This window comes from Mastigoproctus giganteus, chromosome 11, assembly GCF_048544385.1.
Source record: "Mastigoproctus giganteus isolate SK-2022 chromosome 11, ASM4854438v1, whole genome shotgun sequence".
NCBI lineage: Eukaryota > Metazoa > Arthropoda > Arachnida > Uropygi > Thelyphonidae > Mastigoproctus > Mastigoproctus giganteus.
The window spans coordinates 158279521-158298943 of record NC_143585.1 but is presented as its reverse complement, the minus strand read 5'-3'; the positions used below and the strand labels follow the sequence as shown (position 1 = coordinate 158298943).

Below are 19423 nucleotides of genomic sequence, written 5' to 3'. Positions count from 1 at the left end.
CACACACAAGAAGAGGCCTTTAGTTCTGTATTGACTCCTTGTACATTCCAGCATCCAAAATTCAGTCTTTTCCATTTACTTGCCCAATTCTTTCTATGTTAGGTCTTTTAGCATTGAAAAAGCGTTTCATGATGAACAGGGAGTGGCTATTGGACCAACCCTCCCCCCTCCAACCTTGGAAGACCAGGGTATCTTTTTTCGTCTGGTCTCTAGCTACAAATCTTTCTGGCTTGGGAGGCCTTACCTGTAGCAAGCTACCACCAGCATAGCTATGCAGACCATTGAGAGACACAGGCCCCCGCCATCTAGATACTGTGCAACTTTGAAAGGCACAATTTAATACATTAAACCCCTGCTATTCGCAGTCGCTGATTTAATATAAAATGAAACCTAAAAGAATGTGAATTTTAAAGCGAAGTGTACATTTTCTGCAAAAAAAAAAAAAAAAAAAAGTGGCCAAAATTATCTTTCCCCGTCAAAACAGCGCTCAATGGGTGGGGAGAGAGGGGTGACAAAATCTCGAGCCTGGATGTTTCTTGCTAATCCTTGTTCAGTATGTGTTAAGCGTTTGGTCATGGAAAGTTTCATCGTTTGCTTTTAATTTATATGCTTATAAATTGAATAAATTTATCAATTTAATGATAATAATGATAATAATTTATAATGATATGCTTACAAAAGTGATATAGCTACTGTTTTGCAGTGTAAAACAGACTTTTTGGAGTGTGTTAACAGAAGAAAGTGACTTTATTGTGGACAAGTTCTTTCTAACCCATACAAAAATATGGCTACGAATAACAAAGGAAATGTGAAAAGATCAGAGAAGGTGATGACATTAGCGAATAAAATTGAGTTATTAGACAGAATTTCTAATGGTGAAAGTGTCTCCTCAGTGGCAAAACATTATAAAATCAACGGTACGATCAATCAAGAAATCAGAAGAAAAAATCTGCAGTAGTGTCGACTTGTTTTTCTTATATATTTCATACTTTGGAACAGAACCCCTTTATTACTATGGGAGCCATAACTCAGTATTCGCGGAATTTCTCAGGAACGTAACCCCCGCGAATAGCGGGAGTTTACTGTATTGTTAAACAACAGCAGTCGCACATCCATACATCTCTCCTCAAGATCAACTTCTGCAATTTAAATTTCAATATGCTTTCCAAACTTGTTTCTGTTCAGACTGGAAAATTATTTATAACCCTTGAAACAATGACCACTGTACAGTACTGTGCAAACTCTGTTCTCAACCTGAAAAATCAAAAATTGGCACATTTAGGTATCACTATCACATCTGGTGAGTATGGGCTTGGCAAACCCAGGGCCCTGAGCTGGATATCATCATTCTTTTCTTTCTTAGCGATTCCTTCCTTTATACTTCCGAATCTCTCTCTCGCTCTCTCTTTCGGGGTAACTCAGGAAATTTTTTTGGCTGGTGCAGCATAAGCCTCAGGCTTCCTTGCATCATATGGCTAATAATAATAATTCCTCACCAATGACTGCAGAATTCATCATACCTAAATCATCTATCAAAACCTGGTGGAATGAAGCCTATAGCAATGTAAAAAAAAAAAAAAAAAAAGAATAAACAATACTGGAATTTATTTTGCAAACTCTGAACCACTGCTAACCTAACATTATGTAACGACGAATGAGTTAGAAATAAGCCCGAACCCAATACACTTCCACCGTAAACAGATCCACAGATCTAATATCAGAAGAATTAGTGGGAAATACTCTTATAACCACTCTAATACTACTTCTTTGGGTAAACATTTGAAACAACTTCAGCAGTAACTGCATACAAGCCTACCTTTCAATCATGTAAAGTGCAAACAGAAAAATATAACTGAATTTCAATACATACCAACTTCTGTATAATGTACCTCTTATCCTGACTGAAGTATGCAGTGCCCTTGCATGATCAAAGAACAGTGCTGCAGGCACTGATGGTGTTTATAATTCCATTTCCATGATTGATCCTTTGAGAAAAGAGTCCATATCTGCTCTTCAACAACAAGGATTACTGCCCTGCTAGCTGGTGTCATTTTATATTGTATTAGTATTCCTGAAACCTAAGTTGGATCAATATGGTCCAGGGAAGGACCATACTGATCCAACAAATTAGCAGCTTATCAATTTATTTAGTTGGTTTTTTTTTTTGTGGGGGAGGGAATTAATACCAGGCTGATGTGGGTCCTAGAGACTGAAAATATTAAGTTAAAATCAGTATGGCTTTTAAAGAGCTAAATTAACACTTGATCCCATGGTCCAAGCTGAAGCAAACATTCAATATGCATTTCTTAGGAAAGAACATTCTGTGATGATGTCTCAAAGTCAAAATAGCTTTTGCCCCAACATGGCAATATGAGATTCATGATTGGTACTAATCTGGCTTTCGAGGTCACCTCCCAAACATATAAGCAAGGCGTCATCATTGTCAGTGAATACTGACAAGTATTCATTGTCAGTTGGCTGAAGGTGTAAGCGAAGACTGAGTTTAAAAGGAGTCTTGAGTCCCCATGATACATTGTCTATGGTATTGGAGTACAATTTGGGTGCCATGTGTGTAATTTCTACAAATGTTACTATTATGAGGATTGTTGATGTTGTTTTCCAAATATGACATTGTATTTCAAATTAACTGTATTAAATGGGTTGAGCACGCTGAATGGGATATTTCCTAGCTGTGAACATTTTTGTTAAATATTGCAATTCTGTGGCTAAATCTTCTTGCAAATGACTATATGAACACACTTTAAAGTTGCACTACCCTCAACATTAGTAACATTTTAGAATTGGTTTCTATCTTAATCAAATCTTAATTGGTTTCTATCTTTCAGTTTCAAAATTAATAAAGTTAATAATATAGCAATGGTTTAATTTTCAGATCAGGTCAGACCATGCCTTGAGTACTGCATACAGGTCTGGAGGCCTCATCTTAGGAAGGATGTAGATTTGCTTAAGCGTGTACAGAGAAGGGCAACAAGATTGGTGAGTGGGACAAAGGTTTGCTGTTACAAAGATAGGCTTAACTTCTGCAAATTGCAGCAGCTGGAGACTAGGCATCTGTGAGGTGATCCAATTGAGGTATATAAGGCCTTGAAGGAGTTTAGCATGCTGAATTCTGATGGGATTCTTCCACTTGCTCAGATTATGAACCTAAGGGGGCATAAATTCAAATTGAGGAAAGACAGTTGCAGAATAGATGTGTGGAAATTCGCCTTTTGCCAGTGGGTAGTTAATTGCTGGAACAAACTTCCATATGTCGTGGAAGTTGATAGCTTAAATAAATTCAAGGAGGAACTGGACAAACATTTAGAGGGAATGGTTGTGTGAATTTTTTTTTTTTTGGCTGATGACATAAGCTCATACGCTTGCTTTTTTGCATCACATGCCTCTATTACTATTATTACCTTTTAATAAAATTCAGCTTGGTACATAACAGACTGAAATGCACTCATGAATTAGAGGAAGACAATATTTAGGCTCAGGACTAAGATATTCAGAAAGAAAACATATACAGGGAAATATTTACATTTTTACTCTCACCATTCATATAATACAAAAAAGTCCGTACTATACAACCAAATATACAATGCTGTTAAATATAGTCATTCGCAAGAAGATTTAGCCACGGAATTGCAATATTTAACAAAAATTTTCACAGCCAGGAAATATCCCATACAGTTAATTTGAGCAATTAATACGATACTTTAAGACTTAATATAAATTTTTTCATTGTTCATCCTGGATATATCTAAAGTCTACTCAACATCACCTTGCTGGTTTTCTCTGGGGCTACATACAATGGTTCTCCTCACGGGCCATGGCTCTATCAACAAACTGGTATTAGAAACTGTAACTGTGGACTCAGAGCACCATATGTATGTCTGTCCAACATGAGGATCTTAAGTGTTGACTCGTAACTCAAATTCAGGACCAACCACAACGATGCAAATTTTTATATCAACGAGGCACACTAATATCAAGCCTTTTCCCAGAAATAATTCACCCACAGAAGACTGCTACTTCCACAATTGCTACCACAACCTGCCAATGCTTCCAGACTAGCTGAGACACTTACCTAGCTTTTCAGTTACACTACTACCAGGAACAACCACACTTAATGCAGTAATCAACGGACTCATTCTACAAGATTTGACATACCGATCTTGTCCTTCTGGACTTGTTTTCTAAGTGGACTGAACTTTACCAACTGACTGACCAGACTCCACCTCCAGTAATCCTCTGTCTCCTCAACCAGACATGATATACAAATCACCTATATGGACAGCAAACCCTGGACTTTTGGTCACAGGGTAGGATACTGCTAACCCAGATCCAAGTCTGGATGGGATACTGTGGTTATACATTCGCCTATGGCAACCAACACACACAGCTCCCTTCCTGAGTGGCTTTCTTCCCCACTTGTGGATGTCCAACTCCTTTTGCCTGGTGGAGCATGTGGGCATATGGGTTTTGCTCAGGGGTGTTCTGGTAAATTTTTCACAACCAGATCTCTAAAAGAAAGTAGGAGTACTGGTGATTTGAACCAATTTTAACTGCGGTGGCACCACCTGCCTCCCATGATCCTTTGTGCAGATGATGCCATGTAACGTGTGGATCATGTGATTCGCCTCTCACAAACTCAGGTGTGTTTCTGCTGCCAGGGGCAGCAGGTTAGAAATTGTTAGAAATAAATTTTCTAACATTTAAAAACAATTTATCAATACGTAACATATTAAGATACGATTTTTTTTTTCATACGTACATGATGAGTAAAATATTACAAATTATTTTGAAAAATATTTGGTTATCTTTTGTACACTGGATTTTAGTGTACATCCATCATTAAGAAAAAGTCCACATTTGTTTAACATAAAACTTTGTATTTTCAGGAACATTTTTCTTCACACTACAGGCCTCAAAAGTATCAAAAACTGCCAACATTTCATGTTTAGAAGGTTTAATGACTTTGTTGTCTTCATTTTCCTTCTCTCATCATTGATATTGTCACTAGTTCTTAAATTTTTCTTTTCTTTTCTATTTTTGTCCAAAACTGTCCAAAATGTCAAAGTCATTCAGATACTGTGACCATGTAAAAACGCGATATGGTATATTTACGGAAAGTGTGGATGAAGCACTTCCGTGAAACAACAGATGATTATTTGTCGGGGTAAAAGAAAATCACTCTCTCCTAATGCTCTGAGAGGGCGCTTACAGTAGCACCCTTGATCTGTTCAACAGTGCAACTTCTCAGTATGTGGGACAGGTGGTCAGATAAATTTTACAAGTACAGTCAGTCCTCATATAACGTGTTTACACTACACAAATTCGATCATACACAATTTATAAATAGGGGAACGATATCGTATATAACACGAACCGAATTCGCTTATGCACGATTCACCTTTGTGTTTACAAGAAATGGCAGTTGGACCGGAATCATCCCAACTGAACGCGACACGATAGGAATGAAGAGAAGATTCTGAAAATGTATTTGTTTTTTACATCAGTGAAGGGGAAACGCATTTCACCATAATAACGTAAAATTCCAGCTATCGGTATTATCGCAAATGCAATTAGATCAAGTTTACTAACAGTTTATAACAGATTCCACTAGCAGGAATGCAACCGGAAACTGTTTTTATTGTTTTATGGTAGTAACCCCCAGAAATGTGCTTTAGTAAAATGTGAGCTAGTGAGGTAGAGTTGTCTCTGCCTTTACGGTGTTGTTTATTCAGTTGCTACACGTGCACAGCTTTCTTTATGTGTAACAAGCGTGCCTCCTCATTTTGTAATTGTGCTTTATTCCCTAAAAATGAGTAAAACACTTAAAAGGTGTGAAAATGAAGCGTCCTGGTGAAGACACTACAGATTCAGAGGGAAAAAGAAAAGCAATATCGATATAAAATTCTCACCCAGGGAAAATTTGTGGTGGCCTTATGCTAGCGTTTATGGCCAAAATCACACTGGCCTCTGACCCACTGTCGTTTCCCTGGTAAGGCTTATGGCCAGTCCGCCTCTGTCGATAGAGAAAAAATATGAAATTGTGAAACGCTTTGAACGAAATGAAAGACCATTTCATATTGCACATGCTACAGGCCTAAATGAGACAACCCCGAGAATTACAAAGAATGCAGAGAAAATAAAAACAACTTTAATAGCAGGAACAACTCAAAGTGTAATTAAAATCCATTAGATTAAGACACAAAGAATTGGAAGAGATGGAACAGCTGTCATCTTTTATAGAAAATCAAACAAGTTTGCTTACACTAGAAGCAAAAGCATTAGCAATATTTTATTACGTAATAGTCGTAATAAAATACGTATGTTATTATGATAATTTATTGTGTTTGGTAATGTTTTGATTACAAATGTGTGTTCAATCTTGGGTGGTCGGCACCTAACCCTATTTTTCCCCATAGGGCCTGTTGTTTATATTGCACGAGGGTATCTAGGAACACAACTATCGTGCTATACGAGGACTGACTGTACCACTAAGTTGTAGAATGGTAATCCCTTTAGCTCTCCTAATACGTGCTTATTTTAATTTTTTCCTCTTCCTCCACGTCATTTCGGTCTGGTCTTTTTTTTTTTTTTTTTTTTTTTTGCTGGCTCTCAGGCGTGGGCGGCCTGGGAGCAGGATCGCTGGGGCTCACTGTTCTAGAACTTCTACCAGTGAATGCAGGATTTTTGTGCAGCTAGCATACAGAGTGGTACACCCAGGGCCTAGCGCCATAAGCCTGGGAATGGACGCTGGGCGGCAATTGCTCGTGTGTTGACTACTCCGTGGCTCGAATACTTCAAAAACAACACACATTCAGGCCCATTCATATAGTTTGTATAAATTTGACAGTTGCACTAAGTGGATCTGGACTTACGTCTAGGGGCCACTGTCTTTTATATATATATATATATATATACATATATAAAATATTATTAGTATACAATACACTAGGCCTCTGTGGTGTCTTACAGTCTGGAAAACTCGTACCCACAAATTGGCCTATCACAATGTATTTATCTTGTAATTATGTTCATACTTAACTTTATTTAAATTTTATATTTAATTATATTATATTCTAACTTAACTATATTACATTATGCCACCTTGTACACAACTGACCTTAAATACATGATGCGCCAACTCCCAGACATTCGTTCAGGGTCCTAACTATAGGAATGGGTTTGCAACCCAGAACCACCCTAGCCCAACTACATATTTATACCATAATCATCTACATCTTGTCCTGTGAGCCATTAGTTTACCGAACGCAACATCAGGGCTCTATTTTTCTAACTTTACCCAATCTATTTTTCGCCTTAACAAAGTTTAGCTGCCTTCTAACGCTACTTTGTCAGCTATTATATTTCTTAACTATCCTGGGCAGTTTGAGCATCATGTACTTAACCTAGCGTAGCTTCACCGCCCACGTCATTTCATTGTATTTCAAAAAAACACACACCAAAATTTGTCTAATGCTAGGCACTGCTAGCGTACCCGTGCATAAATACACTGGTAACCCACTGACATAGTCTTTTCTGTCAGTCCGGCCTGTAGCGGTAAGTTCTTGTCATTCGGATTTTCCTTGCCTTTGTCTTTTCTACTTTCATAGCATTCCACTTACTTCTGTAAGGTCATCCATGTTCTGTATGCAATAACTTATTAACACATTATGTAATTGCAAACTTGGTATAATTTTATTCAAATTTTATTTAAAATTGATATAACCACGTGGACTTTCGCACGTGTACTTTGACATACAGAGCATATCGGAAACAGAAGTAAGAGCATTGCTGTCTTTTTCATGATTTTGGTGGATGACCTCTGATGAAGACAAAAATTATGAAAGACTCTGCAATGCTATCTCCACCTTGGTCGTTTCTTCAAAAAATTCATTTGGTTTACTTTTCAATCGTTACAATTATTTTTTCCGGTTCCTTTCTTCCCCTCTTCGTTCACAATGTATATTGCTCCCAGGGTACACCGTATTTTCATTAGTTTATTTCTATGCATAAACATCTACTTACTGTATTTTATACTAATAATATTTTATATATACATTATGGCTGTAAGGTACTTTTCCGATAGCAGTGACCCTGATCCATAATTCATGTTATTGTAATTCAGTCTTATCTAATCTAATTCTTAATTTTCTTCCCCTCTATAGCATATAACTTCTCTATTGCATTATTCTTGATGATTATATATATATATATATATATATATATATAGAATATCATTAGAAAAAGTAAATCAATCCAATAATAATAATACCATCAAGGACTTAAGAAAACGCAAAAAAAAAAAAAAAAAAAAAATTATTATTATCGCTTTTTACCGACAATCTAGATGACTTCAACTGGGGCCAACCACCCAGAATGAAGGCAAAAAACGACAAGAAGTTCTCTGTTTCTGTGATGATCAAACATATAAACAGATAACATCTTCTTCTAATATAATAATCAAAAAATTAATTGCATTGCATAAAAAATTAAAGTTAAAGTATAATAACCTAAAATATCCATTTATATATTGCATACCCAAATTTCACAAAACACCAATTGCTTTTAGATTCATAACATCATGTAGAGATAGTTATGCTAAATTTCCCGGAAAAATGTTAGAAAAGTTACTTAAAAGTATTTTAAATAACTTAAATAAAACTATTATAATAAATAATAACTTACCTATTATAAATGCTCTAAAAAATAATAATATTCATCAAATACAAACTTTTGACTTTAACAGTCTATTTACGAGCATTAACCTTAATAACTTAGAAGTCGTCCTCCAGAAACTATATTTAGAAAATAAAAATGCTATAAAGGTTGATTTAACCTATTGGAATTCTCTAATAAAATTATGCATCTTTAATAACTATGTATATGACGGAACATCGTTATATTTGCAAGTCACTGGCACCCCTATGGGAAGTCCAGCATCAAGCATAATCGCAAACCTTTATCTGTATTATACAGAAAGAGAATTTCAAGATAACCTACTTATATACAGATACGTAGATGATATATGTGTTTTTAATTGTCCACATTTTGTCCAGGATTACAGTGGATTATATCCAGGGGAGCTTGTGTTGGAAAAAACTAATAGTTCCGATACTATAGCAAATTACTTGGATCTTCATATAGAAATATTACATAATAATAAAATAGACGTAAACGTATATAATAAAAGAGATGCATTTAATTTTAACGTAGTCAGCCTTACAAACTGGAAATCAAATGTATCAAAATCAGTGCATGCTAATATAATTTTATCGCAATGTTTAAGGATTGCTTATATCTGCAATAGTAATAAAAATTGTTCAACAGGCTTAACAGCGTTGTACGGCAAGTTGATTAATAATAATTTCCCTATCGCTTACCTGAAATATCACTTCAGGAAAGCAATTAGCATAATTAATTTCAAAAATTTGTTTTCTGAACCTATCGTTTCAATATAATTTTCAATAAAATCGTTATATTTAGTGCCATGTATATATGTAAATAGGATACACTGTGCATTCTTGGTGTCTTACGGCGTAGAAAACTTGTACCCACCGGCTTGCAAATTACAGTGTATCATTTTTTTTTTTTTTTTTAATACATATAGTTAATTTCATTTAAATTTACTTAAATTCACGCTGAGATAACATGCAAATTCAGCTCAGGGTCCTACTATAGGAACGGGTTTGCGATCCCGGGCATACCCGAGCCACAACTTATATCTTGTAATGCCTTTAAGCTGTCCTACACTTTATTTTTATTTCTCCGAAATTATTAGGGCAATCCGAGGACATAGGAGAAACTATTTCTTATCTATACCACTATTTTTCGCCTTTGTGGAGTTCAGGTTCTATTTTTCCTACTCCTTTAGTTTTTCTTCTTACTATCTGCATGTTTCTCTTTGCGTTAATTTAATTTAATTATTTATTTTTACCGTATCCATCACATAGGGGGCACCACATATTATTTTGACGACTATTACATTATGTCCTAGATACGGTCAAATGTAGTATGTATTATATATTTAATCTTGTTTTAATCCTTAAATTACGTTCTCTGTCGGGTCAACGATGATTAATATATGCTTACATTTATATTTTACTTATATTTCTTACCTTTGATTCTAATATTTCAAAATTTTTCTTAATTAATTATCTTCATTCGATTTATTTATATTCGATTTATGTTCGGCCTATACTGGTTTATATTTGGTTTAGATTTAAATTACTTAGCATATATTGATCATCACAGAAACAGAGAACTTCTTGTCGTTTTTTGCCTTCATTCTGGGTGGTTGGCCCCAGTTGAAGTCATCTAGATTGTCGGTAAAAAGCGATAATAATAATTTTTTTTTTTTTTTTTTTTGCGTTTTCTTAAGTCCTTGATGGTATTATTATTATTGGATTGATTTACTTTTTCTAATGATATTCTATAGACATTGTGGGTGTATTGCATGATTGCTTGCAACTGCATTAACCCATAAATATTAGTTATTGTCTTTTAACTTTCTTGCTTTGCTTTATTTCTTGCTTTCCTTTTATCACTAATATAACTATTAATATATATATATATATATATATATATATATAAATAATTTGTGCTTAGCGACAGCACTAATTGCCAGAAGTGCATACCCTTAAGTTTCTCCTAATCCGTTCGTCATATAAAAAGACTGTTCAACCGAAACTGTTTTTAATGTAATTACCAAGTAAAATTCAAAAATATTTGCTAAATAGAGAAATTAGCAATAAAGGAGTTTGTTATACAGGTCCAATTAAGTAATTAAAAATTCTAAAAATGGTTATAAAGTTTTATACAGCAAATATCTTAACAATAGACAGCAAAAATGCAAATTTAGTTAAATAACTATAAGCTTATTTGAATAGTAGGTAAGCATGTCAAAAAAAATTTACTGAATTATACAAATTTCAAAATGTACTGCATCCAAATGTCACATCACTGTTCATAAAGGTGCCTGTGCACCATACCATTGCATACCATCCCAGAAAAAGCACTGACTGTACCAATAATGTGGTATAATTGTAGATAGTGAATGTTAAATGTAAAGCATATTTTATTAATAGCGTGGCACCTGTGGCAAGTTCCTCACTTGCACACCCACCCCTAGAACCAGCCCTGACTTTCGGTAACGTAAAGGGTAACTTCCTGTTTTATTTTACCACAAGGGACTTTTCAGAATTAAACACCTATTGTTACTGTCTTCACGTCATTTGACATTAATTCCATCCATTTGAAGCAGAAAACATTCTCCACTACTCAGTGTAATGGATTACTTTCCATGCAGTAAAGGATTACTATTGTTTGATTTTACGAGTGTTCATGCAAAGTTCCTTTGATACCAGTTTTAGAAGCTGTCAATAGAAATATTTTCTGGAAGTTTGTTAGAAGAAAAAATATACATCCAGAAAACATGCAGTACTGATATTGTTCCCTAAAAGCAATTGCAGTAAAGCACGCTTTTCTTTTATTAAATGCACATTGTAGTGTGGTATCAGTTTTACACTAGTTTTTCCAATGTGGGTGCCAATAGATGATTTACCTTGATTTGGTTAGCAGATGCAATATGCATTGAAGAAAGGACATACGATCATTTCGTTTTTCAAAAACAATTCATTGCAATTCTTTTGGTTATGTTTCTTATGCCAAGAAAGAGTTACGTGCATATCCCCCCCCCCCCACACCAACATATCACGTTCGTGAGCTATGGGCCTTCCAAGCTGCTCCGTGTAACTTATAATTCTCTTTAGCCGGCGGCGGAGCACACGTGCGGGAAATTCAAACGAATTCCATAAGGCATTCTATAATCAAGGTGACCTGATTGCTTTTCTTGGGAATACTTAGAAAATGCATACTTGAATTGAATTGTAACTGTTTGTACATTAGATTTTTCTGAATTTTAAAGTTGGGACATCAAAGAAAACACTTCTGTTTATGTATATTGAGAGTGTTAATTTTGTAGATAGAATAGAAATAATTAGTTAATTTCACTATGGTAATTTTCATCCCAGCAGACTAACAATGCTTGAAAACAGGACAGGACTGAAGCTGGGTGTTTATTGAAAATAATATTCCTGTAAAATTGCTAGCCGAGATAATCCCTATACAGGCTGCAGCGTAGGGAAGGGGATAAGGAAAAGAAAGCACAAAGAGTGCTGAAATAAGTGCACCCTGGCTGGATTTTGTGCATGCCGCTCCACGGTTTATAGCTATTGTCAGTTTAACCGGCCCTTATGAGCCTGCTCCAGCACACCACTAGTTTTGCTTCACTGCCAGACCAGGGGAATACTTTTGTCTACATCCCCCTACTTCTCTCTCTTTACCCTCTTCTCTATTCTTTACTCTACCCTTTTTTCTTTTTTTTTTTTTTGTCTCCATCCAGGAAGCTCAGGAGGCAGAGACCACCCAGCAAATAACAGATAACCCCGGCTACCTTCCAGTGGTGAGTGTGTGGTGTAACATGGGGCCCCATGGCCAGGACAACAACAGAACACAACACTTAAATAAGCAACATAAAACACTTTTCCTGGAACTCACAGTAGTACTGTTTATCCTCACAGTATACATATGGCGCAGAAGTGGGAACCACCGGAAGCACCACACTCCTCAACACTATGCACTCTGTCCATCAATCCGTCTGTATGTAATAACTTAATTTTTAGTAGATTGATCTTCATCAAGTTTTATATTTGGCTGTACTACCTTCAAAATGCAAGAAATATTAGATTCCACAATGTCCATTGTAACCCTCAAAAGATATAACCCATTCTACATGGCAGAGAGGAAGGAGGATGTTGTCAGAGCAGTTGTGCTGGAAATTACGTTTCACCATTTCAAGCCTCCACTGAGTAAACAAATTTTAACAAGAGTCATCTGTCACCTACCTGGTGACAGAGAAGGGCAGACACTCCTCTGTGTGATGTGAATACCACATCTCGTTCCCTGCTGATATTGGTTCACACCTGCATGGTATCTCCAGGTGTAGTGTTTATGACCTTACAGAAATGCTGCATGTTGACTGCAATATGAGAGATGCCACATGGTGACCATCTGGCATCTCTCATATTGTCGAGTTATACTTCATAATTGGGTTGTCACTTATTGCAACACTGGGATACCAACCTGCCCATCGAAGAGAGGCCATCTGGGTGGTAGTATACACTGAGAATAAGTAACATTAGTCTTCTCCAGTGGTGACGCATTGCTTATTCAAGGTAACAATATCAGGGTAACTCATTGCGAAGGTTTTCACAATATGAGATACAATAAAAACAATGCCTTTTCACTAACTTGTTAAGTTTAATGAATCAATCGGTAGTTTAAGGCTTTAGCCCAAAAACTTAAATATTAAACTTGACCCTCATCAATAAATATTGAAAATAGTAAGAATTCAGCACTGAACCCTTATGAACTCTACTAATTTTATTAGTTCAAGAACAGCAATGCACACAACTAACTGCCCTCTGTCTTCTGCCACTCAACCATCCCTTTATCCATTTCAGTAACTTGTGTTTGGTGCCTTTATCCAATTTATGCAGCAGTCTTTCGTGTGGAACAAGGTGAAAAACTTTGCTGAAATCTAAGTACAGTATATGATGTCAACACTATTTTTTGCATCACAGTAATAAGAGATTAGTCATACAAGATTTCTCCTTAAAAATCCATGCTCTAATTTTCACATAATTTCATCCTACAAAGATGATCCAATCCTGCAATACTTCTTTAACCATTGACTTCATTATTAAGTCAAATGTTCAGGTCTGTAATTACTCACACTTTTCCTCTTTGATTTCCCTTTGTGAATAGGACACATTTGCACACCTCCAATTTACAGGAGGTGTGCAAATGTTTCCTGTTCTCCTCCCCCAAATACAAAGGTGCTCTAATAATTATGGCAAATGTTTGCTTCTTTTAATATAATTGGATAGATTCTATCAGTACCATGTGCCTTATTTACTTTTGGATTCAACAATTTTCCTCCCATTTTCTTCTCAGTTATCACAGAATTACTTAACTCCTAGTTATAATTTCATAATTTTCTAGTATTCTCATCCTTAAAAACTTCACATGTAAATGTAGATGAAAAATATTTATTAGCCAACTTTCAGAAACTTTGTCAGCAATCAGTGGGCCAGTTATGGATTTCCTTCTATAGTTAACATATAACAAAGGCTATGGCAAATGGTGATTCATAACAATTCTCTGACAAAACAAGCAACAAAGAGAAGATGAGGAATGTCTTCTACTTTTCGTAAATTTGAAGTGGCCAAAACAACGTCATTTTGTAAGTAGAATCTAAAAAGTTAAGTGTTCGTATGGTATTTTCACATAGATTAAAAACAGTTTAAAATTTGGCAAGTTGTCTTAGTGAAACTAATAAAAACATAAAATTGAATTTTTCAAATTAAATGCACACCTACCACTTTTAGAAATTGAAAAACAAAAGAATTTTAACATAACTTGGGCACTGTCCAAATGTCTTGCCTAGTTTACTTTCTAGTCTTATCCTTAGTCTACTTTCCTTCCAAATTACTAGATTTTAAAGTTCCTTTCTTAATTTATGTTTTCATTCTGTTAAATTACATATTTATGGACTATTCCAAAATTTTTATTGTATGACCTATCAGGATGACTATAGTGCATCATGCAACTTAGAGAAAACTATAAGAGCATGGTCAATTGCTCAACAAAGTCAAACTAACTGAATCTTTCACAAACAACTTTGCTTCCCCCCCCCAAATGAAACATTTACATAATTAAATTAATCTAACCTCCTTTTAGCAAAACATCACTAAAAAAACAAACTATACAATAACAGGTAACAACAATGGTCTGTTGAACCATTTATTGTTGCTACTTAGATAAACTTACAAAAAAAAAAGTAATTAAACCTTTATTATAAAAGTCAAATATTTAAACATATCTATCAAAACATATGACATACAAAGTTGTGTTTGTGTGTGTGAAGACGCAAATATAAATAAATAAATATTATATATATATATAAGTGCATTTGTGCACTTATAGTAAACATAAGAAGATTCACCTAATATCTGCTTTTAAGTTCACATCAAAAAATTCGCTTGGTCCATAACTGGAAAAATAAAAATTGTGTTTATTTGAAAAATAAAAAAAACTAAATTGAAAATGAGGAATGAAGAGTTGGAAAAGTATGCAAGTGGTTATGATGTGTATAGTAACCTAAAGAAATGGCTTTCTGTAGATATCTTGCAAATAATATGAAAAGGTTCCATATCAAACTTGATATAGAATACAGAATAAATCAAACTGGGTGAATAACTTATATGATAACATACCTGATATTTTGATGGATACGAATTTTCATTGATATAGTAAATTCACTATTAGATATCCTATTTCTGGTCTGCTTTACCATATCATGAACTAAATCAGGTTTATGAATCAAACTTGCTCCATAGCCTTCTGAAAGGGCCCATCTATATACATATATATAAAGGGGGAAAAAAAAAGTGCATTTATTAACATTTTATTGTGCTGGATAGATTACATTTCATACAAAAAATTAACAATGGTATGGGAACCACACGAATCAACTCCTCTTTGTTGTTTTTCATCAGTGGATGGAGGGAGAGGGTAATAATAATAATACAATCTACTTACAATTAGAAATGCTTACCAGAGACAAAAGAAGAAACCATACTGTCCAGTCCAAAGTTTTAATTTTAAAAAAATACAGGTAGGCCCTGCTTTACAACACTTCATTTTAAGCTGCTTCAAATTAATGCCCTTTTAAAATAATAATGAAAAAAAAAAAAAAAAAAAAAATATATATATATATATATATGTGTGTGTGTGTGTGTGTGTGTGTGTGTTAAACATATTTCTTTTTATTAAATTTGGTTTTACATGGGAGCATGCCAACCGGGCTAGCCAGGTGGGTAAAGTGCCTGCTTGGCAACCCAAGGGTTGCGTGTTCGAATTCCAATCAGAGTAAAATTTTTGCATTTTACTCTGATCCCGCCTCGGGCTTGGATCAGAGTAAAATGCAAAAACTTTGGGAGGTGCATTATGGCCATAGAAGCCAATGCACCAAAAACTAACAACAAAAAAAACATGGGAGCATCAGGTTTGTGGTGACCCCAACCAACCCACTGGTTATCTTTAAACTAGCCCTGGAATTGATAGCCTAATGTACCACAGATACATATAAATATATAGTAACATATAACACATCAAAATTAATGTAAAATTGGAGTAATTTGGAGAAATTTAAGGAAATTAACATTCTCCCTCTTGGCCGGGGCTTTGAGCAGACACGTAGCCAAACTAGAACAATGTTTCATATATATATACCTGTTTTTGAAAATAAGATTAAAGAAGCCATTATTTTCTACAGGTACATAGATGATGTACTTTTTATCAATTATGCAGATTTCAACAATATGGCTAAAAAGATTTATCCTGAGGAAGTAACACAGAACGCAACCTACAAGCCATCTACCTCGATAGCTAAATCAAAATTGCAAACGACATAGTAGACACCAACTACTACAATAAAAGAGACCAATTCAGCTTCCCAGCTATTAAACTAACAAACTGAGAAACTAATTTAGCCAAGCATATACATGGAAATGTATATGCTTGGCTAAATCAGAAACCAAACCAACATAATTATACATATATGCAATAACCCAGATAATATGACAGAAGCTTTAAAAAAACTGAAAAATACCTTCAACGATAACAATATAAATACTGCCACACAAGCAAAACTCAAACAGCAACCAATTAACATTAATCCTAATAGTATCATAGAAAAAAATCTTTCCCGCAGAATAAAAATGCTCCTATTAAAGCTAAAAAATAGCCCTCATTTGAAACTCCGGTTAATTGCACATAGGTGAGGCTCGTCACCTATCTGCAAGGTACCTGGATGTCCAAATTCAAACCCATACTTGCGGGACTATAAACACCATATAAAGATACTGATCATTATCAACCATATCCTGGAAAAGGCATCTGAGGTTGGGTAAAATCATGTCTTGACGATAAATAAGCTCATACACCAACCATTAATTGAAATAACTCTTTACTGTGACTAAAATTTAATGTATAAAATAAAACTGCTATGATACACTATGTAAGAATTAAAACTGTAATAAAATCATTATAATAAAATTACCTAAAATAAACTGGATTAAAAGCAATAAAAAATGTTGTTTTCGGAAGCATCAGCTTCCTTCCTCAACAGTAATGAATCTTCTGGCAACACTTCCTTATATATAACAGGCTCACGGTATTTCTCCACATGGTTCCATTGGCGCAAGGTCAGAACTGGAAGCGGAAATAGCTCAGAAGCATGAAAATCAAAACCGTTCATCCGTACTTAGGACAATAGTTTCAAATAGGGGTGCAAACGCATACCCCTGTCCCTATTCGTGGTATTGTTGTCAAATGAACAGATTCGCAGGCACTCGAGCCATTTACGGTCCCAGAATCCATGCGCTTGATCTACAATAACCGCATCCTATGGGGAGATTTGATGCTGCCTCTCCCAATAATGCTTGGCCACAGCAGACTTATTATAATCAGCAGTTTTTAGAGCATTTAAATGCTCCCCCAGATGATCCTTTAACCGCCGTTTTGTTTCGCCCACATAACATTCCCCACAATCTGGGCATTTTATCCTGTAAACAACTCCACTACTAAGGTCCTTCGCGATTGGATCTTTTACCTGGGACACAACTGTGTGCAACCTCCATCTGGGAAGCTGCACACAGCGTGTTTTGAAACCCCGTAAAATTCTAGTTAACCGCTCAGTAAGGCCAGGATAGTAAGGAATGTATGCGGTAGCCACAGGAATAAACGGTTCCCTATGGTTTGACACTATTCCTTTGCTATATCTGTCCACGATCCTCTGGGGGGTATCCGCATTTTCTGAGGTCCATGTGCGTTAACTAGAATTTTACGGGATTTCAAAATGCGCTGTGTGCAGCTTCCCGGACGGAGGTTGCACACAGTTGTGTCCCAGGTAAAAGATCCAATCGCGAAGGACCTTAGTAGTGGAGTTGTTTACAGGATAAAATGCCCAGATTGTGGGGAATGTTATGTGGGCGAAACAAAACGGCGGTTAAAGGATCATCTGGGGGAGCATTTAAATGCTCTAAAAACTGCTGATTATAATAAGTCTGCTGTGGCCAAGCATTATTGGGAGAGGCAGCATCAAATCTCCCCATAGGATGCGGTTATTGTAGATCAAGCGCATGGATTCTGGGACCGTAAATGGCTCGAGTGCCTGCGAATCTGTTCATTTGACAACAATACCACGAATAGGGACAGGGGTATGCGTTTGCACCCCTATTTGAAACTATTGTCCTAAGTACGGATGAACGGTTTTGCTTTTCATGCTTCCGAGCTATTTCCGCTTCCAGTTCTGACCATGCGCCGATGGAACCATGTGGAGAAATACTGTGAGCCTGTTATATATAAGGAAGTGTTGCCAGAAGATTCATTACTGTTGAGGAAGGAAGCTGATGCTTCTGAAAGCTACAGGTTTTATCGCTTTTAATCCAGTTTATTTTAGGTAATTTTATTATAATGATTTTATTACAGTTACATAGTGTATCATAGCAGTTTTATTTTATACATTAAATTTTATTGTAAATATGTTATTTTAACTTATAAATTCTAGTCACGGTAAAGAGTTATTTCAATTAATAGTTGGTGTATGAGCTTATTTATCGTCAAGACATTATCACCATGCAAAAATATTACTTTCCACAAAAGATAACTAGATTTAATTAATTATTACAGCATCATAACAGGGTTAAGTTTCACAGATTCACATGAAGGAGGCTGTATATATGTATATAGTTATCCCCAAGAGCACATACTGGGCCTTTATGCCTTATGGATAACATGATTAATTTTAACTAATAATATCTTTTATTTCTCATTATTAAATGAATTAAAATCATATTGTATCTTCACCTTACATAAAAACAAGTAAATACCTTTTCCAAACTATAAATTATAAGTAACATCCAGACCATTCACATGAAAGCAGAAGATTAGTATTTGCCTACGGCAAGTTAACAACTACCACGCCACAGAAAAAAACCTAGTACAACTGCACAACAAATAGAACTACACACACAAAACCAAAAGGCGGCGGAAAAAAATGAACATTTTCAGTCTGAAAACCACAGGATATGGAGGTGAGGTACAATGGTATTTTAATCTGATACATACTCGTAGGGCTTTGAATTTCCTATCACAGTTTACTTACCTTATTCCAAAAATATTTTCCACCAAGTTATGACCTAAAGTCAACCTAGCAAAACTGGTATAGAGATTACAGAAAATGTATGAAACATTCTTCTAGTTTGGCTATGTGTCTGCTCAAATC

At 35.4% G+C, this 19423-nt stretch overlaps 1 protein-coding gene across 1 annotated transcript in view; it reads right to left on the bottom strand.

The window, feature by feature from the left end:
* Window positions 1-19423, bottom strand: part of LOC150078532 (tRNA-dihydrouridine(20a/20b) synthase [NAD(P)+]-like) — a 199809-nt gene that overhangs the window by 27435 nt on the left and 152951 nt on the right. The window contains exon 5 of the mRNA XM_090384600.1: window positions 15351-15491. Coding sequence (XP_090240726.1) covers window positions 15351-15491 — 141 coding nt within the window. The remainder of the gene's footprint in view (window positions 1-15350; window positions 15492-19423) is intronic.